Below are 26,861 nucleotides of genomic sequence, written 5' to 3' on the forward strand. Positions count from 1 at the left end.
GGCGTTTGGGGAAAAACTGTCCTTGTGCATAGTTGTTCTGGTGTGCAGTGCCCTATAGCGTCATTTTGAGGATAGGAGTTGAAACAATTTATGTCCAGGATGTGAGGGGTCTGTAGATATTTTCACAGCCCTCTTTTTGACTCCTGCAGTGTCCAGGTCCTCAATGGAAGACAGGTTGGTAGCCATTGTTTTTTCTGCAGTTCTAATTATCCTCTGAAGTCTGTGCCTGTATGACTTGGCTACCCTTTTCTGCAGCTGTTTGCCAACTTCAGCAATTTTTAGAAGGGTGGACTTCAACTCCCAGAATTCCCCAGCCGACTTTAAGACGTGTGCACTTTTGCACCTCTTCAAATGGTCAAGGTTGAGAAACAATCCTCTTATTGGTTGCAAAGTACATGGAACAAAACAAAAAAGTTTAACATGGCAACAACAGTATATATAAATGTGTGTATATAAGGGGTGTGTGTGTGTGTGTGTGTGTGTGTGTGTGTGTGTGTGTCTGGGCAACTGAATGGAGCAAGCAGAGTATTTAATGGCCAGATGCTCTTCCTGTTGCCAATGTGGAATTTTGTTCAGCAGATATATTCTCACTGTGCCCAGAGAAGAAATACCTAGGATCGAACTATATATATATATATATATATATATATATATATATATATATATATATATATATATATATATATATATATATATATATATATATATATATATATATATATATACTTTTAATAAATAGCACGTATACATTTTAATACAGTATGTTTTACTCTTTGCAGTTATTTTTTAATATTTATTTTAATATCTGCTATTTTTTACCCTCTGGAATGCGGTAGTTTATAAATCTTATACATTAAATACATACATGGTTTCATTCATGAACCATAGCCTATGAAACTCAAAGCACAAAACACTTACCGTTGTTTTGCTCACTAAAGCAGAGACTGGTGATTACATCAAAATATTTATAAACGTGTCAGGGTTCCAAAGAGCATCCAACATTAAATCAGAGTCCAAGGCAAAGGATTCTTCAAAGTTCCAATTTATTAAGAGAGCCACGTTGGCACATCTGGGAAAACCCAAATCTGAAAGCTTCCCGGTTTTCCCCACCCAGTTGAAAGTTCCAAGATCTTACCCCCACACCCACAAGTCCCATCACATGGTCCAATCTCCCACTGCCATGCTGGCAGCTTCCACCCATCCAATTCCGGTCAGGTGCAGAGGTTGAAAGACAAAGGATGACCTTGGCTTTCTAGAAAGAATGTTGTTATGGCTACATAGCATCTAACTCCGTACAATCCATTTTCCCACGATTGAAAATGCATAGTAGAATAATAGAAAGTGTAGCAGACCAAAGTTCCAAAAGAAAAGATGGCTGCAGACCTGACGACGTGTCAATTGCTGTTGCGATTTAAAAAGTCATAAATTCACATGGTTTAAGTTACGCGCTTTAAGAACTTGCTCTTTGTGTCCAAAGACTGCCTCATGTCTATCTCTTGGACAGCTTCATTATTTTGGCACCGACGCTTCTGCCTTGCTGATCCAGTGATGTGTTTTGAAGGCAGGTAGTCCTCGACGTATGACCACTGCTGGAATTAGAATTCCCTTTGCTAAGCTGGGAGGTTATTAAAGTGAGCTTTAATTTCATAAGCTTTAACCCTGGTGGTTAACATTTTCTTTTAATGTAGGCCAATTAGTGTACATTCAAAGTGGCAATAAACTGATTGTCAGTTGATTTGAATAAAGAGACTTAGAATAAATAGACTTAGAATAAGTCTATTTATTCTAAGTCCATTTATTCAAAGTGAAGCCCCACGGGAGTCTGACAACCAATCAGAATATATTTCTTACACAGGAACAGGAAACAGAGAGGTAGGGCCGAACAGAGAGTATAAAGCCAGAAACTTTCAGCATCTCGCTCTCTCTCTTCTTCTTAACCCAGCATCTGGAAGCATGTGACACTTTTCTGTTCAGGAGCTCAAGCCATGCGATCCTGTCCACCATTAAACCATCTTTCCAAGCAGCCTCCATTATTTCTAACGTCATTTTCTCCACTTGGAACTGAACTCAGAAGGACACTTCTTCCAATAGCACTTAAGACCGTTGCAGCATCCCCATGGTCACGTGATCAGAATTCAGACTTTTGACAACTGGTTCATTTTTATGACGGCTGCAGTTTCCCCACCCACCCACCCCCATAGACACCCCGGGGTCATGGGATCGTCTTTTGCAACCTTCCGACAAGCAAAGTCGACCGGAAATCTAAATTCACTTCTCGCTGGTTCTACTTCTTCAGTTATAGAGAAATTATAGAGAAGAACTTAGGGAAGCGATGATGAACTTTTTCAGCACCAAGTGCCAAAAAGGTCGCCCGGAAAAAGCGCACATGCATTCACACATTCGTCAGGGCCACACTCTTATAAAACTGAACTTCTGGGTTCTTGAGCATATGCGTGCCTGATGATCAGCTGGCTGCTGGGCATGCACAAGCCAGTTTTGGGCACTGCCACATGGACAAAGGGATCGTGCTGCGGAAAAGCCGAACTTCCAGGTTCTGGCATGCATGCACGCCCCATAACGAACTGGCCAGCATGCATATGCATGCTGGTTTTCGGCACTGCCACATGCATTAAGGACAGCTGATCGTATGCACGCCAGAAACCCGGAAGACAAACTTTTGGCACCCATGCCACAGCTTCGCCATCATGGACCTCGAGAGTTTCAAGGTGCTACTCACCATTCATAAAGCCCTCCATGGTAGTGGATCTGACTATTTGAGAGACCGCCTTCTGCCAATTACCTCCCTTCGTCCCATCAGATCGCATAGAGTAGGCCTCCTCCGAATTCCATCCGCCAGTCAGTGCCGACTGGCGACTACGCGGAGGAGAGCCTTCTCAGTTGCAGCTCCGACGCTTTGGAACGATCTCCCCGTGGAGATTCGCACCCTCACCACCGTCCAGACCTTCCGCACAGCCCTCAAGATCTGGCTATCCCGTCAGGCCTGGGGATAAGACCCTAACCTCGCCCCACCCGAATGCTGAATGAATGTTGTGTTTTACTGGTTTATTTTTTTATTCACACGTTTTTTTTCTTGTGTTTTGTCTTACACCCCCTTCCTATTTATTGTAAGCCGCCCTGAGTCCCCTCAGGGAAAAGGGCGGCCTATAAATGTCATTAAAATGAAAAAAAAAATGAAAAAAGTTCTTAGAAAGGCAGGATGGTGTAATGGTGAAGGTGTTAGCCTAGAAAGCAGATGGTGAATTCTGGTCCCCGCCTTTGACGTGAAAACCGGCTGGGTAACTTTGGGATTTTTGGGATTGTTTCTATGGAGAAAATAGGAACAAGGGGCATTAGGTATGTTTTTTATAATAAATAAGTAAATATAAATATAAAAATAATTTTATAAAAATAATAAAGGTGGGATAAAAATCTAAATAATAATAATAATAGTAAAAAAAAACTACTTTGGGGGAAAGTTTAAATTTCTTCTTGCAGCTAGCTAGCTAGCTCTCAGTGCCCCCTCCTTCTAGGAAAGCAGCTGCTTTCTTCATTTTGCAGAAGCTAATATTGGATGCAAAGGGACTTTCAATTTTTCGATCACCGATCTTTCATCTCACTGTAGAGTCAAGACATTTTAAACCTGGAGAGTGAAAGCAAGGCCCTTTCTTCTCCCATGTTTTTTTTTTGAAAAACAAAGTAGTTATTATTATTTTTAAAAAATAGGCTTTGTTAAAGGTTTTTACAAAGAAGATAAAAACACACAGAAACTACAAAAAGCAGGAAAGGGAAAAGGGAAGGAAGGAAGGAAGGGAGGGAGGAAGGAAGGAAGGAAGGAACGAGAGGGAGGGATGGAGGAGGGAAGAAAAAGAGAAAGGGATGGAGGAAGAAAGAAAGGAAAGAAGGAAGAAAGAGAAAGAAGGGAGAAAGGGAAGGAAGGAATGAAAGGGAGGGAGGGAGTGAGGAAGAAGGGAAGGAAAAGAGAAAGCGAGGGAGGAAGAAAGAGATAAAGAAAGGAAAGAAAGAAAAAGAAGGAAGGGAAGGAATGGAAGGGAGGGAGGAGGGAAGGAAAAGAAAAGGAGGGAAGGGAAAAAAGGAAAGAAGGAAGGAAGGGGGGGGGAAGCTATCCTTAGTGATTAATACCTTTGCACTTCCAGTTTCTAAGCAACAATACTGCAGGGATTTGATTTCACTCTTGCATTGACTGTGGGGAATAATATGAATCAAGTTAGCTTAAAAAGAAGGAAAGAAACGAATTCTTAGGTTGATAAACACATGAAAGCCATTTCAGTACCAAGGAAACATTGTCACTCCATTCCAAAACTGTAACACAGCCACCACTCCAGAGTGTATGTTCCCTTAACAATAAATAAATAAATATACCAGATACGTGCTTGAAAATGTTTTCCTGGGAGAGAGATCCGTAGCATTTTCGTCCTTAAAATACACCCTCCGGGTGTGCAACGTCCATGCCCTGCTGCAAACCCAACTTGCTTAAGTTAAGGATTGACCTACAAATGGATTTAATGTCTGGGTCATAGGTGAGAAGAATGTGCTGGAAGATTATCCCGGGCGAATGGACAGGCTCTGCTCGAATCTGTCCCTCTTCTTTCTGCTTCACCCCACAAGAGAAGGTGAACTCCCACAGAGATAACACAAACCGCCTTTTAAAATTATTATTACAGATAGTCCTTGACTTCACAACTGCAGTTGGGAGCAGAATTGCAATGGTTCCCCAGCCCCAGGCAGCATGCTTAGCCACTGCAAAGAAAGATGGATAGGATAGGGTAGGGTAGGGTAGGGTAGGGTAGAGTAACAGTAGAATAGAATAGAATAGAATAGAATAGAATATTGGAATGAAGAATAGAATAGAATAGAATAAATTAGAATAACAGTAGAATGGAATAACAGTAGAATGGAGTAGGATAGAATAAATAGAATAAAATAGAGGATAGAATAGAATATAGAATAGAATATAGAATAAATTAGAATAACAGTAGCATAGAATAACAGTAGAATGGAATAGGATAGAATAGATGGAATAGAATAGGGAATAGAATAGAATAGAATATAGAATAAAATAGAGAATAGAATAGAATAATAGAATAGAATAGAATATTGGAATGAAGAATACAATAGAATATAGAATAAAATACAGAATAGAATAGAATAATAAAATAGAATAGAATAAAATATTGGAATGAAGAATAGAATAGAATAGAATAGAATAGAATATAGAATAAATTAGAATAACAGTAGAATGGAGTAGGATAGAATAAATAGAATAGAATAGAGAATAGAATAGAATATAGAATAAAATAGAGAATAGAATAGAATATAGAATAGAATATAGAATAAATTAGAATAACAGTAGAATAGAATAACAGTAGAATGGAATAGGATAGAATAGATGGAATAGAATAGGGAATAGAATAGAATAGAATATAGAATAGAATAGAATATAGAATAAAATAGAGAATAGAATAGAATATAGAATATAGAATAGAATATAGAATAGAATATAGAATATAGAATAGAATATAGAATATAGAATATAGAATATAGAATATAGAATATAGAATATAGAATATAGAATATAGAATATAGAATATAGAATATAATATAGAATAGAATAGAATATAGAATAGAATATAGAATAGAATATAGAATAAATTAGAATAACACTAGAATGGAATAGAATAGAATACAGCCGTGATGGAGAACCTTTTCGGGACTGAGTGCTGAAAGGGGACCATGCACTCATCTGGCGTGCAACCTGGAAGAGGAGCTGCCCAGGGGGAATGCATGCGCTGGAAATTGAACGTTCAGTTTCTGGCACGCGCATGCACGCCAGCCAGCTAGTCTTCTGCTTACTGGTGCGCATGCGCACCCAACAATCAGCTGGCAAGTGTGTATGCTCATGCAGGGAAATGGAAGACCAGCTCTTCCAGTTTCCAGCACTGCCGCATGTACAAAGGCCGGCTAATCATCGTGCGTAGGTGTGCAAGAAACTCAAAAGAGGAACAGGCAATGCCACATGTGCCAGGCAACATAGCTCCGCATGCCACTTCAGGCAGGTGTGGCCAGAGGTTCCCCATCACAGGAATATAGAATAAAATAGAATATAAAATAGAACATAGAATAGAATATAGAACAGAATATAGAATAGAATAGAATATAGAATAAAATAGAATTGAATTGAATATAAAATAGAATAGAATATAAAACATAGAATAGAATATAGAATAGAATATAGAATAGAATATAATAGAATAGAATGTAAAATAGAATAGAATATAGAGCAGAATAGAACATAGAATAGAATATAAAATAGAATATAAAACATAGAATAGAATATAGAATAGAATAGAATGTAAAATAGAATAGAATAAAATAGAATATAGAATAGAATAGAATGTAAAATAGAATAGAATATAGAACAGAATAGAATATAGAATAGAATATAAAATAGAATATAAAACAGAGTAGAATATAGAATAGAATAGAATAAAATAGAATATAGAATAGAATAAAATATAGAATAGAATAGAATGTAAAATAGAATAGAATAGAGAACATAGAACACAATAGAATATAGAATAGAATATAAAATAGAATAGAACATAGAATAGAATATAGAATAGAATGTAAAATAGAATAGAATATAAAACATAGACTACCATATAGATTAGAATAGAATATAAAATAGAATAGAATATAGAACAAAGAATAGAATAGAGAATAGAATAGAATATAGGATAGAATATAAAATAGAATAGAAGTTGGAAGGGACCTTAGAGGTCTTCTAGTCCAGCCCCCTGCTCAAGCAGGAGAAACTATACTATTTCAGACAAGTGTCTACACAAGTGGTAGACAATTCTGCTCCCAACTGTCTGCTGGGGATTTCTGGCATCCCCCTCCTCTTCAAGAGCTCAGGGACGAAATAATGCAGCCTTAATCTCACGTCATTTGACGCTTTGCAAGAATTCATTCCTGCCTTTTTTTCAAGATGCGGGGCATCGCGGCTGATTTCTGTTGAAGAATTGCACGAGGGAAGGAAAGGCCGCTCGCGAATTTCAAAAGGATCTTGAACAAGATGGCTTTCCCAGCTGCGCCGCTGGTGTAGTGGTATCATGCAAGATTCCCATTCTTGCGACCCGGGTTCGATTCCCGGGCGGCGCACAAGCTCTTTTTTTTCTTGGTTGTTGTTTGTTTGTTTTGTTTGCAAATAGTTGCAAAATCTTTTGCAAAATCTTCAATGCATCACTAGTTTCCCGCTTTCCCACGCGTTCCCTTGCCTCGGGGTGGGGGGCGCTTCCCTTGCAAAAGCGTGCAAATGTCATGCTGCTTTCCTTGGTGCTCCGGCACCCCTCTATTTTTATGTATTTATTTTTTATTATTATTTATTTTAAGAAAATTTTTTTTGCAAGGAAAAGGCTTTTCTGCAGAGAGCGCTTCCGTTGGAACAAGCCTCCCGGCTGCGGGCAAAGCATGCCAACGCCTCCTGAGGACTAGCGCCTTGGCTTCTGAGTCCCATGCTCCCATTGTTGCAACCTGGCTCAGCACTGGGCTTTTTTTTTTGTGGAAAAACTGGAAATATTGATAAAGTGAGCCCCCATGGCACAGATCAGGGCGCAATGGATGGGTGGGTGGCATTTCTTCCACTCCCCCCCCGCCCCGCCCTGGAGAAACTTGAAGGGCAGGCCACGCCCCTTCAGATCCAGCCAATCACAACCAGTCACCGCCCCACTGCCTTCTGGGAAACGTAGTCTTTCCTGCCCTGGCATTGGTCGGTTGCCAGAGGAAGGGAAGGTGGGCAGAGGGGCTGCTGGCGCCTGGCTGGCATCCTTCGCCCACCCAGGCAGGCTGGTGGCCCCGGCTTCTCCAGCCTTCCTCCTGCGCGCCTCCTGCGCCCGATCCCGGCTGGGTTGGGCTGCCTGCTGGCTCCCCCAAGCCAGGGCGAAGCCAAGAGGGTCCGTGGGAAGAGGGCTTCTCCCGCCAGCCATGAGGAGGCACGGCTCGGGCTCGGCGGCGGATCGCAACAAGGAGCCCATCCTGGCCGTCCTGCGGGCTTACGTGGGCACCGGGCACCGCCTGCAGGTGCTGGAGGTGGCCTCGGGCTGCGGGCTGCACGCGGCGCATTTCGCCCAAGCGCTGCCCAACCTGGAGTGGCAGCCTTCCGAGGTGGATCCCCAGGCCCTGGCCAGGTAGAGAGGGGAGGGCTTGGAGAGGGGTGGGGGGGGATAGGCAGGGTGGGAGAAGCCCCTCTCGGCTTCCCCTGCCTTGCTTCCCACGCTGGTGGGCTCTCTTCCCCTTGGAGGCAACACAAGGCCTTCCCTTCCTTTCTCTTCTCTTCCTTTCTCTTCTCTTCTCCTCTCTTCCCTTCTCTTCTGTTCCGTTCCTTTCTCTTTCTTCCTTCTCTTCCCTTCCTTTCTCTTCCCTTCCTTTCTCTTCCCTTTCTTTCTCTTCCCTCCTCTCCTCTCTTCCCTTCTTTTCTCTTCATTCCGTTTCCTTCTCTTCTCTTCCTTTCTCTTCTCTTCCTTTCCTTCTCCTCTCCTCCCTTCCCTTCTCTTCCTTTCCGTTCCCTTCCTTTCTCTTCCTTTCCTTCCCTCCTCTCCTCTCTTCCCTTCCCTTCTCTTCCTTTCCGTTCCCTTCCTTTCTCTTCCTTTCCTTCCCTCCTCTCCTCTCTTCCCTTCCCTTCTCTTCCTTTCCGTTCCCTTCCTTTCTCTTCCTTTCCTTCCCTCCTCTCCTCTCTTCCCTTCCCTTCTTTTCTCTTCATTCCGTTCCCTTCTCTTCTCCTTTCTTTTCTCTTCCTTTCCTTCTCTCCTCCCTTCCCTTCCCTTTTCTCTTCCTTTCCCTTCCGTTCCTTTCTCTTCCCTTCCTTCTCTTCCCTTCCTTCTCTTCTCTACCTTTCCTTCTCTCCTCATCTCCCTTCCCTTCTCTTCTCTTCCGTTCTCTTCCATTCATTTCTCTTCCCTTCTCTTCCCTTCCTTTCTCTTCCTTTCCTCCTCCTCCCTTCCCTTCTTTTCTCTTCATTCCATTCCCTTCTCTCCCTTTCCTTCTCTCCTCCCTTCCCTTCTTTTCTCTTCCTTTCCCTTCCGTTCCTTTCTCTTCTCTTCCTTCTCTTCTCTTCCTTTCTCTTCCATTCACTTCTCTTCTCTTCCTTTCCCTTCTCTTCCCCAAATTTGCAAGTTTCGGTGAGGAGGGGGAGAATAGCAATAGCACTTAGAGTTATATACTGCTTCACAGTGCTTTATAGCCCCCTCTAAGCGGTTTACAGAGTCAGCCTCTTGCCCCCAACAATCTGGGTCCTCATTTTACCCACCTCGGAAGGATGGAAGGCTGAGTCAACCTTGAGCCTGTGAGGATCGAACTCATAGCAGTAGGCAGAGTGAGCTTGCAATACTGCATTCTAACCACGGGGAGGGAGGGAGTAATAGCACTTAGGCTTAATCCCGCTTCACAGTGCTTCACAGCCCTCTCTAAGCGTACAGAATCAGGCTGTCCACCCACCTCCACCCCACCCTCCGCCAACAATCTGGGTCCTCATTTTACTGGTTTTACTGGTTACTCATTCTACGGAAGGATGGAAGGCTGAGTCAACCTTGAGCCTGGTGAGATTCGAACTGCCAAATTGCAGTCAGTCAGCAGAAGTAGCCTACAATACTGCAGTCTAACCACTGCGCCAACATGGCTCATCCCCCCCCCCCCCCCAAATCTTTTGGCTGCAGAAGTTGTGAATGCTCCAACGCCGGAAGATTTTAAGAAGCGGTTGGATAACCATTTGTCTAAAGTGGTGTGTAAGCACTGCCACAAAGAAGAGGGAGTCAAGCTATTCTCCAAGGCACCTGAGGGCAGAACAAGAAGCAATGGGTGGAAACTAATCAAGGAGAGAAGCAACTTAGAGCTGAGGAGAAATTTCCTGACAGTCAGAACAATTAATCAGTGGAACAACTTGCCTCCAGAACTTGTGAATGCCCCAATACTGGAAATCTTTTAAGAAGATGTTGGATAGCCATTTGTCTGAAATGGTATAGGGTTTCTTGCCTAAGCAGGGGGTTGGACTAGACTAGAAGACCTCCAAGGTCCCTTCCAACTCTGCTATTCTATTCTATGGTGGTCAACAGATTCTCCTTTCTCTTTTGTCTTCATAGCATCTCAGCCTTTATCCAAACTCTCCGCCTCTCAAATGTCAAGCCGCCCATCTACTTGGACTCCTCTCAGAGCTGGGAGACCTGGGGAGGTCTCCGTCCAGATTCTTTGGATCTCATCGTCAACATCAACATGATTCACATCTCAGAGATGAAGTGCACCCAGGTGGGGAATTGAGACTTTACAAAGATTGCTCAGCAGCCGTTAAATCCCTTTCGTCTGGCTGGGATTTATGCTGGGCTTCAGGTGGTTTCACTTGGGGGATCTCCAGCTCTGTCGACTGCAACACAGAATTTATTATTTATTTACTTACATACTTATTTAGTTATTCATTTATTTAGTTATTTATTCAGTAATTTATTTAGTTATTTAGTTTGTCAAACATGTACGCAATAACAGGTATAAGTATAAACATGGACATGAACACAGGGAATGGGTACGAATAAAAGGGGACAGTAGGACAGGGACGGAAGGCACGCTGGGGCGCTTATGCACGCCCCCTTTACGGACCCCTTAGGAATGGTGTGAGGTCCACACTAGACAGTTTAAGGTTGAAGGTGTGGCAATTTGAGGATGTAACAACAGAGTCAGGTAGAGCATTCCAGGCGTTGACCATTGTGTTGCTGAAGTCGTATTTTCTGCAATTGAGTTTGGAGCTGTTTACCTTGAAGTTGTATCTATTGTTTTCCCGTGTATTTTTGCGGTTGAAGCTGAAGCAGTTGTTGACAGGTAGGATGTTGTAGCAGACAATTTTGCGTACTACGCTTAGGTCAGACTTTAATTGGCATAGTTATAGGTTGTCCAGGCCCAAAATTTCAAGCTTGGTGGCCTAAGGGATTCTGTTGTGAGTAGAGGAGCGGAGGAATCTTTTCACGAAATGCCTCTGGGCTCGCTCGATTATATTAATATCCAATATACGGTGTGGAATGTATATGAATGGCAAAAACAAAACAAAAAACCCACCCAGAAATCTGGTAGCACTTTTTCCGACGAGCAAATTCTCTTTAAAGGGAGTTGCTTTCACAAGCTGTGGTTTGCCTCATTAGGTGCTAAGAGAAAGGTGGTACCGGATCTGTGAGTTTTTGCCACATGGATGAATGGGTCTCTCTTCTTACCGTTGAATGTACAACTGAAGCTTTGTTTTAACCCACTTAATTGCGGGGAAGTTTGGTGTCCCAGTTAAGGCGCCAGGCTAGAAACTGGGAGATGGTGAGTTCTAGTCCCAACTTAGGCACGAAAATCAGCTGGGCGATTTGGGACCGATCACTAGGAGATTGAATTCCAGGATGCAGCGGCTCAGTGGCTAAAGACACTGAGCTTGTCGATCAGAAAGGTCGGAAGTTCAGCAGTTTGAAACCCTAGTGCCGCATAATGGAGTGAGCTCCCGCGACTTGTCCCAGATTCTGCCAACCTAGCAGTTCGAAAGCACGTAAAAATGCAAGTAGAAAAATAGGAACCACCTTTGGTGGGAAGGGAACAATGTTCTGTGCTCCTTTGGCGTTGAGTCATGCTGGCCACATGACCACGGAGACGTCTTCTGACAGCACTGACTCTTCGGCTTTGAAATGGAGGTGAGCACCGCCCCCTAGAATCGGGAACGATTAGCACATATGCACGAGGGGAACCTTTACCTTAAACATGAAAGGCAGATGGGTGACTTTGGGCCAATCACCAGGAGACGGTGAGTTCTAGTCCTATCTTAGACATGAAAGTTGGCTGGCCGACTTTCCAATCACCGGGAGATGGTGCATTCTAGTCCAATCATTGGGAGATGGTGAATTCTAGTCCTGCCACAGACATGAAGGGAGGCTGGGTGACTTTGGGCCAATCACTAGGAGACTGTGAATTCTAGTCCCGCTTTGGACATAAAAATCAGATGGGTCACCTTGCCTCACCCCCTCAACTCTAGGAAGGCGGCAACGGCAAACTTAACGAGAACAGCAAAAAAAAAAACATTGTAAAATTGAACACAATCACCATCAAGTTCCGGTCCCAGTTATAGTCGTAAATCAAGGACTAGCTGGATTAAGTATTTTGCTTTGAACAATGTTGTATTTATGTTGTGACCCTAATAGACATTTTTTCCAGGACTGACAGCTTCTTCTCCTCTCTTCTCCTCTTGGCTTCTGTTTCTCCAGGGCTTGTTCCAGGGAGCCGGAAAACTACTCAAACCCAAAGCAGTGATGATCACCTATGGAGTAAGTGTTTGCTCCAGGATGCTATAAATTGAGTCATCACAAAGCAGAGGGAGATTGTTGCTGTTGTTAGTTGAGAAGTTGTGTCCAACCCATCATGACTCCATGGACAATGTTCCTCCAGGCCTTCCTGTCCTTTACCATCCTCTGGAGTCCATTGAAGCTCACGCCGACTGCTTCGGTGACCCCATCCAGCCACCTCCTCTTCTGTCATCCCCTCCTTTTGTCCTCCATCGTTCCCAGCATGAGGCTCTTCTCCAGGGAGTCTTTCCTTCTCATTAGCTGGCCAGTCTTTGAGTTTCCTCTTCAGGATCTGGCCTTCTAAAGAGCAGTCAGGGTTGATCTCCTCTAGGACTGACCGGTTGGATGGCCTTGCAGTCCAAGGGACTCGCAGGAATCTTCTCCAGCACCAGAGTTCAAAGGCCTCCATTCTTCGACGCTCAGCCTTCCTTATGGTCCAACTTTCACAGCCATCCATTGCAACTGGGAAAACCATCGTCCTGACTATACGCATCTTTGTTGGCAGGGTGATGTCTCTGCTTTTTAGGATGCTGTCTAGATTTGCCATAGCTTTCCTTCCCAGGAGCAAGCCTCTTTTGATTTCTTGGCTGGAGTCCCCATCTGCGGTGATCTTGGAGCCCAGGAAAATAAAATCTGAGGGAGATTAGCTACTCCTCTTCCACACGAGGTCAACGCAAGGAGTTTGGAGTTTGGCCTTTTGTCTTGCCCTTCATTAATTAATTTAAATTAAATCCCTTGCTTCTATGTTTTCTTTAGACTCTGGAGGGCAGAGGTGCTCTCTGTAGGGGCAGAGACCCCCCCCCCCCTTTGCTGGGGTAGAAAGATGACTTTATCTAACAAATGGTCTTCTCGTTGTTTTTTGCTTCTGTGCTTGACAGCCCTACGCGGTGAATGGTTTAATCACTCCACAAAGCAACGTGGATTTTGACTACAGGTTAAGGCGGAGGTGAGCAATGCAAAGTTTGGCCAGGGGAGTGGGTGGGAGGAGTAGAAGTGAGGGGAGGTATGGGGGGGGAGGGGGAATGCAAAAAAGTAAAAATGACATTACAACTATGAAGAAATTGCTTTAGGTTGCAGAATTATTATTTTTAATAGGCTAATGATCTTCCTTCCTTTCTTCCTTCCTTCCCTTCTTCTCCTCTTTCTGTTTTCTTTCCTTCCTTCTTTTCTTCTCTCCCTCCTTCCTTCTCCTCTTTCTGTTTTCCTTCTTTCCTTCCTTCCCTCCCTCCTTCCTCCTCTCCTCTCCTTTCTCCTCCTCCTTCTCTTTCCATTTTCCTTCCTTCCTCTGCTTCCTTCTCCTTCTCTTTCTGTTTTCCTTCCTTTCCTTCTTCTCCTTCTTCTCTTTATGTTTTCCTTCTTTCCCTCCCTCCCTCTCCTCTTTCTCCTCTTTCCATTTTTCTTCCTCTGCTTCTCCTCCTCTTTCTGTTTTCCTTCCTTCCTTCTTCTCCTCTTTTTGTTTTCATTCTTTCTCCTCCTCCTTCTCTTTCTGTTTTCCTTCCTTCCTCCCTTCCTCTACCAGCAATCCAGCTTGGGGTCTCAGGGACACCGCTGTTCTTCAACAGCTTGCTGAGGCCAACGGGATGCAGTTAGAAGACATGGTAGGCTGAATTGGGAAAGGTCTCCCGTTCTGTTTCCAAGTGGGAAAAAGAACGCTTTTAACTTTGGCTGCAGTTTTACTTTCAGCTTCAGCTTTCCTGTTTTAAGTCTTAGTTTTGCTTTGGTTTTTAATTTTGCTTCAGGTTTTACACTTTTTGCTTCAGATTTACAATGTTAGCTTTACGGTTTTAGTTTCCGCCTTCGCTCAGGTTTTACTGTTTTAGTATTAGTTCTACAACGTTAGTTTTTCATATGGACAGGCAGGGAATGTCCCAAAGTCAAGATGGCAGCCGTGATTGTGTGATTGACATCTCCATACCGCCGCCCCCTTGATTATTTTGACCAACCCCTGCACACATCCCTGCCTGAATGACCCTCCCCCCTGCGCAGCCCAATTTCTACTGGCAATTTCACCTGGCAACAGATGCGCTTCCTCCAATTTGCTATTTTGAGTTCACTTTTTGCCTAAAAATAAGCTGAGCTTTTTTCCCATCCTCTGACCAATCCTTTCCCCAGCTAAATTCTTTGGACTCCAGCTCCTTCAGCTGATCTCCAGTGCAACTGGGGGTCAGCAAGAAAAAATTGGTGGTCTGCAGAAAAATTATTTGCATTTTTTTATGTTGCACTAAATCAGGGGTCCTCAAACTACGGTCCCTGGATTGGATACGTGCAATGAACGCTTGTGTTGCTGCAGAGAGTTTCCCCCTTTGGGGTCTTTTTGTGTGGGTTGGAGGGGGACAGAAATTCTGACGGGGTCTGCTTCAGCCTCCTGGTGAGGGGCTTTGGGCAAAGGCTGGAGGGAAGAGCTGCTGGTGGCGAAGAGCCAGAGGGCCTCGTTCCAGTGGGACAACATCGTGGCCTGGAACTGGCTGACCATCTCAGCCCGCTGAGCCTCCAGGCACCTGTACCTGACCATGCACTCCCGCAGGCCTTCCCTCTGCTTGGAAAGCCTATGCTCCTAGTCCTCGGTGAGGTGCTTCTGCCGAGCCTCCTTCTCGGTCAGATCCAATTTGAACTGAGCTGTTTTGCCAACTCTTTCTCCTGGTGGCTGCTCAGCTCTAGCAACTGCTTCCTATTGGGACCCTAAGGAGCCCGGCCGGGCAGGTGAGGAGTGGCTGGGAGGGGAGGGGCAAGTAGAGGCTGGTGGGGGCACCCCTTGACATGAGTGACATCTAGTTCAGTGTTTCTCAACCTTGACAACTTGAAGATGTCTGGACTTCAACTCCCAGAATTCCCCAGCCAGCATTCGCTGGCTGGGGAATTCTGGGAGTTGAAGTCCGGACATCTTCAAGTTGCCAAGGTTGAGAAACACTGATCTAGTTGACCACACCCACCCAGTCACATGGCCACCTAGCCACACCCACCCAAACAATCATTAGGCAGATAATATTAGTAGTCCACGGGGATTTAAAATTATACATTTAGTGGTCGCAGAGGTCCAAAAGGTTGGTGACCCCTCCTGGTACGTCAATAGCCTGGCATCTGTTACCATTTTATTGCCCAGAATAGCCACAACTGTTTCTGCTTCCAGGTCGACATGCCGGCAAACAACAAATGCCTCATTTTCCGCAAACACTAAAGTCGCCGGATGGTTGTCTGTCCGAGGGAACTTCATGGAACACTTCAAGGTGCGGCGGAGGTCTTCTTCTCCCCTTCTGCAGGATTTCTTCTGCTTCTCTCCTGCTGAGCTCTTACTTCTCGACCCATCCACAAGGAAGTCCTTACCGGGGTGGTTGGGACCAAGTGCCATAATCATTTCATAGCTGGGGAAGGAAACATTGCGGAAGAACCGTGGCCCAGCAGAAATGGTGGGTCATGTTGATCTTGACTTTTTCTGGTGGAGAGATAGGCTCTTCGTGCCTCTTTGGAGTTGGGGGCTAGATGCTTGCATTGTTGGACAAGGGAGAATTTGTGGACCACTGTTGTACATGCAATGGCTTGACTAGTGTGGCTATCATGCATTTTATCTGCCTTGGACATGATGCTTCAGAATCAGTTTTAGCTTGTGGCCCTCACATCACAAATTTAGAGGCCCCCCTTCAGCCTCAGAAACAGGGTATGTTTCCAGGGTACATTAAACAAACTCGGTTAATGAAACTGAACCTCTACCAGGTGGCTTGCTGGTCCTCCACAACAGCCCCATAATATGGTGGATTCAGAACGCTGCACCATTGTAACCAAGGTTTGAAATCCTGGGATTTCAAATATCAGGACGCCTTAAACGCCTCCGTGGGTTTTGATTGGGATAACATGGCAAGCCACAAATCCTGGTTAATACACGAGGGCTGGGCTTGGGAGGTGAAATGAGCCATTTTGCTGGCTGTGGTGAGGTTGTGGCTTTGGAAGAGGGCTATGAGGAAAGGCCGCAGGAATGAGAATTTAGGAATAATGCTTCAAGACAGGGCAAACTTTAAGACTTGCGGATTTCAACTCCAGCCAGCAGAATTCTGAGAGTTGAAGTCCACAAATCTTAAAAGTTGCTTGAGTTGGACATTCTGGCTTTAAGAAGTCTGGGACATAATTTATTTTTTCCTGATAAATTACTAAAACTTTTGATGTTTAAATGGAAGGGGAGACAAAACGCCTGTAAGCTCCCCCTCTCCAGTTGAAAATATACCATATTTTTGGGGTCCCTCTCTGCCTCCGATACAGAGCCCTCATCCAAGCCTTCCCCAGACCTCCAGGACTGGCCCATGCCCCCCCCCCCCAAAACCTCCTCACTGTCTGAATCTGCTGCCAGCTCCACTGGCCCAGTTTTCTGCAGGAATGAGGAATGGGTTGGTTTGCTTTTGAACCTGGTGAATTGCACACCGCTCACACCGTGTGAGGGGTGATAACTTACAAACTTTTTTTGCTGACATAACTAAGTGCTTGGGTTAATTGTTTACAATCCAGTGCTTTTCGCATGTCTCTAGGCCAGTGTTTCTCAACCTTGGCAACTTGAAGATGTCCGGACTTCAACTCCCATGCTGGCTGGGGAATTCTGGGAGTTGAAGTCCAGACATCTTCAAGTTGCTAAGGTTGAGAAACACTGCTCTAGGCAGAGTTCCCTTTAAAGCTGATAAGTGATTTTTAATTATTATTTTTTCTTGCAACCTCTCTTCCAATGTTTTCATTTTTTTTTTCTTTTTTTAAAAAAGAGAGAGATTAGGGTCTTTTCTATGTCCAGGAGAAGAAAATTAAATCCTTGTCTCTCTAATTTGTATGTAGAATACGATCTAAGAGCCGAGGTGGCGCAGTGGTTAGGGTGCAGTACTGCAGGCCACTTCAGCTGACTGTTACCTGCAGTTCAGCGGTTCTAATCTCACCGGCTCAAGGTTGACTCAGCCTTCCATCCTTCCGAGGTGGGTGAAATGAGGACCCAGACTGTGGGGGCGATATGCTGACTCTGTAAACCGCTTAGAGAGGGCTGAAAGCCCTATGAAGCGGTATATAAGTCTTAACTGCTATTGCTATTCCTCTAGTGGTGACACATGGTGACATGTGTTATATCCATGTTTCCTTCATTCTTATTTGGAAGGTGTGAGAACACTCAGAAAAGATCCTTGGCTAAGAATCAGGATAACAGCAGCTTACATAATCTGTGTTGCATTTGGGTGCAAATAAATATTATGTTTCGGCACAACTACACAAATATCACTTGGTTTTTATCTAGTTCACAATCTGATAGTGTGTCACCAGGGGGCAGTATTGGATCACGCTTGTCTGGTTTCAGAAGCTAAGCAGGGCCAGTCCTGGTTGCAACTTGGATGGGTCTCCTCCAAAGGACTGCAGGGAAACAGCCTGAAAAATGTGAAGAAAAACACTTTCCCTCCCTCCTCAATTTACATAGGTAAAGGTAAAGTTTCCCCTTGCACATACATGCTAGTCGTTCCTGACTCAAGAGGGCGGTGCTCATCTCTGTTTCTAAGCCGAAGAGCCAGCACTGTCCGAAGACGTCTCTGTGGTCATGTGGCTGGCGTGACTCAATGGCAAAGGCGCATGGAACGCTGTTACTTTCCCACCAAAGGTGGTTCCTATTTTTCTACTTGCATTTTTTACATGCTTAACGGGAGCTCACTCCATTACGCGGCGCTAGGGATTCGAACCACTGAACCGCCGCCCTTTCTGATCGACAAGCTCAGGGCCTTAGCTACTGAGCCACCGCGTCATAGTTTACATAGTCCTTGATTTATAATCTGTCAGTTAGCAACCTTTCAGAATTATGACAGATTCCCCCCCCCCCCCCCCCAAAAAAAAAAAGAGTTACTTATGACCTGATTCTGAAGTTCCAGTGGATGGGAAGTTGCGCAGGGACGGATGGGCGGACACACACCCTACCTTGCGGTACATGACAACATTTTAGATGCTCAGCAACTGGCCCCCTTTACGACCATTTGCAGCATCACATGACCATTATTTTTTTATTTATTTCTGCTGGAAACTGCCCGCCCAGGCTAGGAAGCTAGTCCTCAAGAACAGTGAGAAATTTGTCTAAAGGGAGAATTCGCCATCCCGAAAGGATTTTTAAAAAGCTACTATTGACCTGCGCTGTAGGATTGAGAAGAAACTTGGCTTGTTGGTTTAATATAATGAGTCTCAATTTCACAAAAGATCGGAGCAGCTGAGAAGGAGGTACAGCAGTGGGGCCTAGTGGTCGCGGATAAATTACGGTGCACACAAAATTGAGACGGAAGACGGATCCGAACTCTTAGCCGGCCCTCATCAGGGTAGAGTTCGGATTGTGGCAGGACAATATTTTAAAAATAAATAAGAGCTGGCCTGGACTGAAGATGGGAAATGTAGAATTTCCCTTTATTGACTGTTTTCACCCAGCACATTAAACCAGGTCACTTCACAAGCCTCGTGCAGCTAGTCCTCAACTTAAAACGGTTCATTTAGTAACCGAAGTTACCATGGCACTGAAAAAAAAGACACTTTGGACCGCTGTACGTCTCCCCGTGGTCAAAATGTAGACACTTTGGCAAATGGCGCGCATTTAGGATGGCTGCAGTGTCACGTGATCACCGGGGGTGGGGTCACATGACACCCCCCCTTTCGGACAAGCGAAGTCCACAGGGGGAAGCTGGGTTCACTGAACAACTGTGTCGCTGACTCAACAACTGCAGTGATTCGCTTAACAAATGGGGCAAGAAAGGTCGTAAAACAGAGGGCAAAGCTCACAACTGTTTTGCTTAGCAACGTGCACCCAGTGCTTGGTTTCTATAACAATATAAGCAAGGGTGAAATCCAGCAGGTTCTGACAGGTTGTGGAGAACCAGTAGCGGAAATTGTGAGTAGTTCGGAGAACCGGCAAATACCCCCTCTAACTAGCCCCAGGAGTGGGGAGGGAATGGGGATTTTGCAGCATCCTTCCCCAGGAGTGGGGAGGGAGTGGGGATTTTGCAGCATCCTTCCCCAGGAGTGGGGAGGGAGTGGGGATTTTGCAGCATCCTTCCCCAGGAGTGTGGAGGGAGTGGGGATTTTGCAGCATCCTTCCCCAGGAGTGTGGAGGGAATGGGGATTTTGCAGTATCCTTCCCCTGGAGTGGGGAGGGAGTGGAGATTTTACAGTATCCTCTCCCTGGAGTGGCGAGGGAATGGAGATTTTGCAGTATCCTCTCCCTGGAGTGGGGTGAGAATGGGGATTTTGCACTATCCTCCTGGAATCGGGAGGGAATGTGGATTTTGCAATATCCTTCCCATGGAGTGGGAAGGGAGATTTTGCAGTATCCTTCCCCAGGAGTGAGGAGGGAATGGGGATTTTACAGTATCCTTCCCCTGCCATGCCCACCAAGCCACGCCCAGAGAACCGGTAGTAAAAAAAAAATTGAATTTCACCACTGAATATAAGGCTGGCTCTGCCTTTGAGGAGGGGGGTCTCTCTTGCCCTTCCCTCGAGCCCACCTTAGTCCTGAAATCGGTTGAACAACTCGCAGGTCTTCTTCTCCAGAAGCTCATAAATCTTCTTCACCCGCTTGTCGTTGGCAGTCCGGACATAGCTGTTGGGGTCCAGGACAGCCATGCCGTCGTGAACTTCCCCCATGATGATGAGAGGCCCGTCCTCCGTGGTCATGTTGGGACAGGGGCAGTTCCAGTCCATGTCTGTCAAGGTGACTTCCAGATACTTGATGTCGAAGAACTTGAGGCCCATCTTCTCATCCTTGAGAACGTCGTCCAGCGCAAAGCGGGCAATCCCGGAGTCTTGGTCCTCGAGGATCTCCATCAGCCGCCCCACTATGGCAAAATCGCTCCGGCAGAGGCTCGGCACCATCTTGCTTTTCAGGCGGCACGCTTTGCACAGCAGAGCCTTGGGGAAGGGGCAGGCGTCCTCGCAGCCCTCCTTGCTGTCGAAGTTGTTCTCATTGCCCTCGCAACCGCCGTAGATGAAGGAGTGGCACTGCTTCATCAGGTGGTTGTAGGCCCAGCGAGGCTCCCAGTTCTTACAGGGTCCTTGCACCATGGGGAGGGTACACAGGTTGACCGTGCTACTGACACAGGCCAGTTGACACTCCTCGTAAGTGTCGAAGCGGTTCTCGTTCGCCCCGCAACCGCCGTAACGGAAAGTAACACAAGAGCCTTTTTTGGAGTCAAAATACCAACGGGTTTGGTAGGCCTCACAATCCTGCGTATCGGGTTCCTTCAAGCACTCGTTGGACGGGATCTTCGATGTACTGGAAACTCTCGGTTCTCCCCGGGAGTGTTCCTTCTTGACGACCGAGAGTGGGAAGTCCGCTCGCAGGAGACCGGCTGAATTCCTGGCTGTACATGTGTAGATCCCAGCATCTTCCGGCTGAGCATTGTAGATGACCAACTGGCCAATGTTGGTCACCACCATGTTGCCGTACATCTGGTCGGGCCGCATGATGAAGTTCTCCTGATGGTCGCTCTGCTTCTCCCAGGTGATGTCAGGACGAGGACGCCCGCTCACGTCGCAGTGGAAGCTGACGGTGCCTCCCACGTAGACAAGCTGGTGGAAAGGGTTGTTGTAGAGAGCCGGCGGGATAGGCAGCTCCGGAGATGCCCCCGGGGTGGGGTGAGTCGTGGTCTCCACTGGCACCGGGCTTGTATTGGGCCAGGTGAAGATGTACTTGCAGGGTACCACGGCCAGGCTGATGCCCCGGATGCAGGCCTCGGCATCCATGTAGCACTTGTTGTAGTAGGTGAGTCCGTCAGAGGCGCAGGTGAAGTTGGGGTCCTTCTCACACCTGTCCTTGCACTTGCAGACGGGTTGCCCATCCCAAATATCGCAGTCCGAGCCCTGCTGGGTGCAGACGAAGCTCTCGCAGGTGGCTTCCTGCACCAGCTCCAAGGAAGAGATGCTTCCGTCGGCGTAACGGGCAGCCACGCAACTCCGCAAGCCGCAAACGTTGGTACAGCATTTCTCAAAGCCTTCGCAGTCCTGCCGAGGAAAAAAAGAGAAGGGGGTGTTCAAATGCAAGGATGCTGTTTCTTGGGAAGCTCATCACACAGGTAGAACCCACCTTGTCCCAAGTCTAACAAGAGTCTCTACCTGTTGTAAGGGTTGGTGCCATTGGGCTCATCAGTAACTGGCCAGATTTACAGGATTGCATTATGCTATTTGCATGGCATCCTGGATGTTTCACACAACAGCAGCGAGTTTTCACGTAGCATATTGTACCGATAGAAGGTATGAATGTGTGTGTGTATGTGTGTGTGTGTGTGTGTATATATATGTGTGTGTGTGTGTGTAGTATTTGTGCTGATAAATAAATAAAGGGAGACTTTATATATATATGAATGTATATACAAATAAGACCTAACCCCACTCCCTTCTAGCACTGAAGATGTAACCTAGTTTGGTTATGAAATGTCTGCAAGAAAACCTCAACCACCTCTTCTTCCTCCTCCTCCTCCTCCTGTTCTCCACAAAACCCACATTCCTTTTAGCACGGATGATGTTACCTAGTTTGGTAATGAAATGTCTGCAAGAAAACCAGCAAGCTCAGAGAGCACCAAGGAACCCATAGTCCTCCTCCTCCTCTTCCCCTTCCTCTTTCTCCTCCTTCCTCCTCTCCACAGATCTGGCTCCCTTCTAGCACTGATGATGTTAACCTAGTTTGGTAATGAAAGAAAACCACCAAGCTCAGAGAGCACCAAGGACCCCATAGTCCTCTTCCTCCTCCTCTTCTCTTCCTCCTCCCCCTCCTCCTCCCACCTCTCCACAAATCTGGCTCCCTTCTAGCACGGATGATGTTGCCAAGTTTGGTTATGAAATGTCTGCAAGCAAACCACCAAGCTCAGAGAGCACCAAGGACCCCATAGTCCTCCTTCTCTTCTTCTTCTTCTTCTTCTTCTTCTTCTTCTTCTTCTTCTTCTTCTTCTTCTTCTTCTTCTTCTTCTTCTTCTTCTTCTTCTTCTTCTTCCTCCTCCTCCTCCTCCCCCTCCTCCTCCTCCTCCTCCTCCTCCTTTTCCTCCTCCCTCTCCACAGATCTGGCTCCCTTCTAGCACGGATGATGTTGCCAAGTTTGGTTATGAAATGTCTGCAAGAAAACCACCAAGCTCAGAGAGCACCAAGGACCCCATAGTCCTCCTTCTCTTCCTCCTCCTCCTCCTCCTCCTCCTCCTCCTCCTCCTCCTCCTCCTCCTTTTCCTCCTCCCTTTCCACAGATCTGGCTCCCTTTTAGCACTGATGATGTTACCAAGTTTGGTTATGAAATGTCTGCAAGAAAACCACCAAGCTCAGAGAGCACCACTTTAGCAATGTTGTCTAAATCCAGCCACTTGTTGCTCTAAATTTGAGTCTTGCTGAATGCCTCACCTTTCACTGGGTTCACATTACGCAGCCTTAAAGAATTATTTTCAAACCACACCGGGCTGGATTTGACCACGCTGGGTGACTGGGTGGCTGGGGAATTCCGGGAGTTGAAGTTCCATGTTTTTCTAAGTCTCCAAGGTTGAACACTCTTTGCTCTAGTCTGGGCCATTCTACCTCTTACCCAAGCAAATGCCCGGATTGATAAGAACTCCCCCCACTCTCTCTCCCAGCCCAGTTTGCACCCAGACGTTTAGTCTCCTTAACACATCGCTGAGAAAACAAAAAATTCATTTTCTTCTCCTGCAGCTGCTGCTCATTACAGGGAGCTTCCTCACCTCCTGCCCTCCAGCATGGACCGGGCTCCCTTCGGCCCTTCCTTTAATTCCTCCTCCACCACCACCACCGCCAATCTCCACCACCTCAAGATCCTCGCCAGTAGCTCTGCTGGCGAGAATTCTTCATCCTGTAATGTCCCTCGGGGAGGGGTGTAGGATTTCACCCCACTCCACAACTATGCTGCTGTGGCTTTGTACAATTTCTCCCCGAAGCTTGCTTGTAATCGGGTCGTTTGGGGAGGGTGGAGAAAGAAAATGTGGGAAGAAGATGGGGCTGTAGAAGGAGAGAGGACATCTCTTGGTGACCCCCACAGCCGTCTCCGTCGGTAAACCTATCGAAGGGTTTTTTGCCACTGCTTTTTTCCATTTTTTCCCTCCTCCACTTTCCATGGGTGCCAGTCCTTAAGTGGGCAGTTTCAAAAACTTAGCGGTATTTTAAAAAAGGGAGAATCTTCCCTCTTTTGTTTAAGTATAAGCGCATATCTTTCGGCGCCCAGGAAAAACCACCATAACCTTCTAAGAATTCTGATAAGGACATCGGTCTCGGATACAAGGTTAGAAGAGAGCTTGTGAAGGCTACTGACCAGAGACAATCAGGGCTAATGGACTCTAGGGTTCCCGATTCGGTCCTGGGAGCAGAAGATTTGCCTGAATGCCTAACAGGAGGACCCAAAGCAACCTTACTAAAGGTTTACACGTGCCTTGTTCTTCAAATGTGGCCCCGAATGCTTTGTAGGACTTGAAACATCTCCCTCCTCTGAACATATTCAAAGCTGTGGTCTTTTGTCACTGAAAAAGAAAATCGGAGCTACGGCGTCCTGGTCCCAGTGAACTGCCCAGCAGGCAGTGGGCTGTGGGTGAGGAATCGACCCAGGGTCTCCTGGAAATTCATTTCTGGGATCCGTTTTAAGGAGTCTCTTGAACCAAAGGAGGGAGGATGAGGAGGGAAAGGAAGAAAAGGGTAAAGCCGAAGAAGTAAGGGAGGGGAAGCAAGAGTAGGAGAGAGGGGGAGGAGGAGGAGGAGAAGAGAGGAGGGGTAGGGGAAAGAGAGGGGAAGAAAAAGAGGGGAAGGAGAGGAGGCAAGAAGGAGGAGAAGAAGAGGGGGGGAGAAGAAAGGATGAGGAGGGAAAGGAAGAAAGAGTAAAGCCAAGGGAATAAAGGAGGGGAATTAAGAGGAGGAGAGAGGGGAAGAAGGAGGAGAAGAAGAGAGGAGGGGTGGGGGAAAGAGGGAAAGAAGAAAGGAGGGAGGATGAGGAGAGAAAGGAAGAAAAGGGTAAAGCCGAAGAAGTGAGGGGAAGCAAGAGTAGGAGAGAGGGTAAGGAGGAGGAGGAGAAGAAGAGAGGAGGAGTGGGGGAAAGATAGGGGAAGAAGAAGAGGGGAAGGAGAGGAGGCAAGAAGAAGGAGGAGAAGAAGAGGGGGGGAGAAGAAAGGATGAGGAGGGAAAGGAAGAAAGAGTAAAGCCGAGGGAGTAAAGGAAGGGAATTAGGAGGAGGAAAGAAGGGAAGAAGAAGGAGGAGGAGGAGAAGAGAGGAGGGGTGGGGGAAAGATAGGAGAAGAAGAAGAGGGGAAGGAGAGGAGGCAAGAAGAAGGCAGAGAAGAGAGGAGGGGTGGGGGAGAGAGAGCGAAAGAAGAAGGGAGGAAGGATGAGGAGGGAAAGGAAGAAAGGGTAAGGCAGAGGGAGTAAAGGAGGGGAATTAAGAGGAGGAAAGAGGGTAAGAAGGAGGAGGAGAAGAGAGGAGGGGTGGGGGAAAGAGAGGGGAAGAAGAAAGGAGGAAGGAGAGGAGGAAAGAAGAAGGTAGAGAAGGGAGGTTGAAAAGATAGGAGGAACAAGGTTGTGGCAGAATAAAATGGAGACATAGGGTGGAAATAAAAGTGACCCAAAATGTACTTTATAATTTTGTAAGAAGATAACGATAAACATGAATAGTTAACAGATAAATGTTAATGTATATTTGTGAATGAATTTGAAGGGGGGAAAAAAAAGACTTGAACCAGAGACGTTCAAGGCTCAGCTCTTCCACCTGCTGCACAGCGAGAAACTTAAAATCCCCCCCCCAAAAAAACACGTCCAACTTGGAGAGAACCTTTTCACCCCTTCTGGGCGAGAAGCTGTGCCCTACTCAGCCACCCCATCCTCTAGCTTTAACCCCCCCCCACACTCCATCCCTGTTTTATTCCCCCCCCTCCGCTCCTCCCCAAAAGAACGACCCAGGTGTTTCTGCTCCATCCAGGGCTGAAGATCTACCTGGGGAGCAGCGTCCGCCGCCACACGCGGAAGTCTCACCTGATCGGTTTGGCACTCCCGCTCGCAGGTGCTCTGTGCATCCACCCACAGGTTTGGGTTCAGCTGGTTGGGACACATCCCCAGGTGGTTGGTTCTGATTGGCTGGAGGCTGGCCCCTTCTGCCAGGACAGAGACCAGAGAGAGGAGAAGTGAAGGCAGCATGGAGCCTAGAGGCAGCCCTGATGTTCCCAGTGTTTGCAGGCAGCCTCCTGCCTTCGGTCGCTTCCCTGCAGAAGCCCAGAAAAGCATGCGGCTGTGGCAGGCTCCTATAACCTATCTCTCTCTCTCTCTCTCTCTCTCTCTCACCCTACCAGGAACAGTCTTCCACTCTGCCCTGTGTGATAGACAAAACAATCACATTTGCAAAGAGAGGAAGGGGGGGGAGAGAGAGAGAGGGGGAGAGAGAAAGAGAGAGAGAGAGAGAGAGGAGGTAGCTGTCTGGCAAAGGAGACACCCAAATCAAAATAAAAGTGCTTCTTTCTCTCCCCCCTCCCCTGGAGAATCTTCTCATCTTCTCAGCATCCTCTCCGGTCTACGGGTCATGCCAGGCAGCGCCCCAAAGCTCACCAGGCTTTTCCCAAACGGGCATCTTTTGACCCAGGCCCACCCTTCACAAGACCTGCCTCCCAGCCGGACGCTGCGTGTTTTCCAACTTCACTCCGTCTCGCGCCTCCTTTGTGTCTTTTTCTCTGCCTCTCAAGAGGGTCTTCTCATGTGCATTGGGGAAGCCTCGTGGTTTGAAAAACAACAACAACTAGGGTTTGTCTGTCGGGGTGGGGTGGGGTGGGGGAGGTGGCTCTTGGATCCAAGTCACCAGCAAATCAAGAGTTGGGTTTGGAAAAAAAAAAAAAAAAGGAAACAAACAGGAATCCTCTCCTAGATTTTGGGAGCAGATTTTGGGGAGCGTCGAACAGACACATCCGACGCCTGGCCAGTTGCTAACAGGGTTATAAAGCTCTTCTGTTTGTGTGTGTGTAGGGGGAGAGCAGAGCAGGAGGAAGAGGAGGAGGAGGAGGAAGGGGGGGGTCATGTAACCTGAATCTTTCCTCCTCATCCGTGTTTAGGATTTGGGAATAGAAGAGAAGTTGACCTCAGACGCTAACCCTGTCTGGGTTGACCAACTGAGCAAACACGAGCAGAAGATCAAAGTCGGGGGAGGAAGGAGCCGTAGGGAGACCTCTGGCTTCCCAAAAAAGACAGCGAGACCCCCCCCCTCTCTCACACATACACACACCAGGGGATTGAATTTTTTCAAGATGAGAGAACACCAGAAGTTCTCCCGTCCTTGGGAAACGAGGCTGGCCATAGGAAGGTTTGGACAAGACTAGGCCTCTTGTCCACTGTTGTTGTTGGTTGTGAAGTCATGTCTGACCCATCGTGACCCCATGGACAACAACGTTCCTCCAGGCCTTCTTGTCCTTTACCATCCTCTGGAGTCCATTGAAGCTCACGCCGACTGCTTCAGTGACTCCATCCAGCAACCTCATTCTTTGCCGTCCCCTTCTTCTTTTGTCTTCCACCTTT

General features: G+C 46.6%; 2 protein-coding genes and 1 non-coding gene across 3 annotated transcripts; 2 read left to right on the forward strand and 1 right to left on the reverse strand.

Annotated features, from left to right (window-relative positions):
• Positions 1-7,108: 7,108 nt before the first annotated feature.
• TRNAG-CCC lies at positions 7,109-7,179 on the forward strand. Its single transcript has one exon. It is a non-coding gene; the product is annotated as a tRNA-Gly (tRNA).
• A 583-nt stretch (positions 7,180-7,762) lies between these two features.
• METTL26 (methyltransferase like 26) lies at positions 7,763-17,167 on the forward strand. The gene is made up of 6 exons (XM_032230932.1): positions 7,763-8,204; positions 10,152-10,314; positions 12,288-12,347; positions 13,244-13,311; positions 13,885-13,963; positions 15,493-17,167. Exons 1-6 carry the CDS (start codon positions 8,002-8,004, stop codon positions 15,538-15,540), a joined length of 621 nt encoding a protein of 206 aa, XP_032086823.1. The 5' UTR covers positions 7,763-8,001; the 3' UTR covers positions 15,541-17,167.
• Positions 17,168-19,847: 2,680 nt separating this feature from the next.
• On the reverse strand, positions 19,848-25,499 carry WFIKKN1 (WAP, follistatin/kazal, immunoglobulin, kunitz and netrin domain containing 1). Its single transcript, XM_032230931.1, has 2 exons — positions 25,338-25,499; positions 19,848-21,341 (listed from the first exon to the last, which is right to left on the reverse strand). The coding sequence occupies exons 1-2, from the start codon at positions 25,497-25,499 to the stop codon at positions 19,848-19,850; spliced, it is 1,656 nt and encodes a 551-aa protein (XP_032086822.1).
• Between the last annotated feature and the right edge of the window lie 1,362 nt (positions 25,500-26,861).

This window comes from Thamnophis elegans, chromosome 14, assembly GCF_009769535.1.
Source record: "Thamnophis elegans isolate rThaEle1 chromosome 14, rThaEle1.pri, whole genome shotgun sequence".
In the NCBI taxonomy this organism is placed as follows: domain Eukaryota; kingdom Metazoa; phylum Chordata; class Lepidosauria; order Squamata; family Colubridae; genus Thamnophis; species Thamnophis elegans.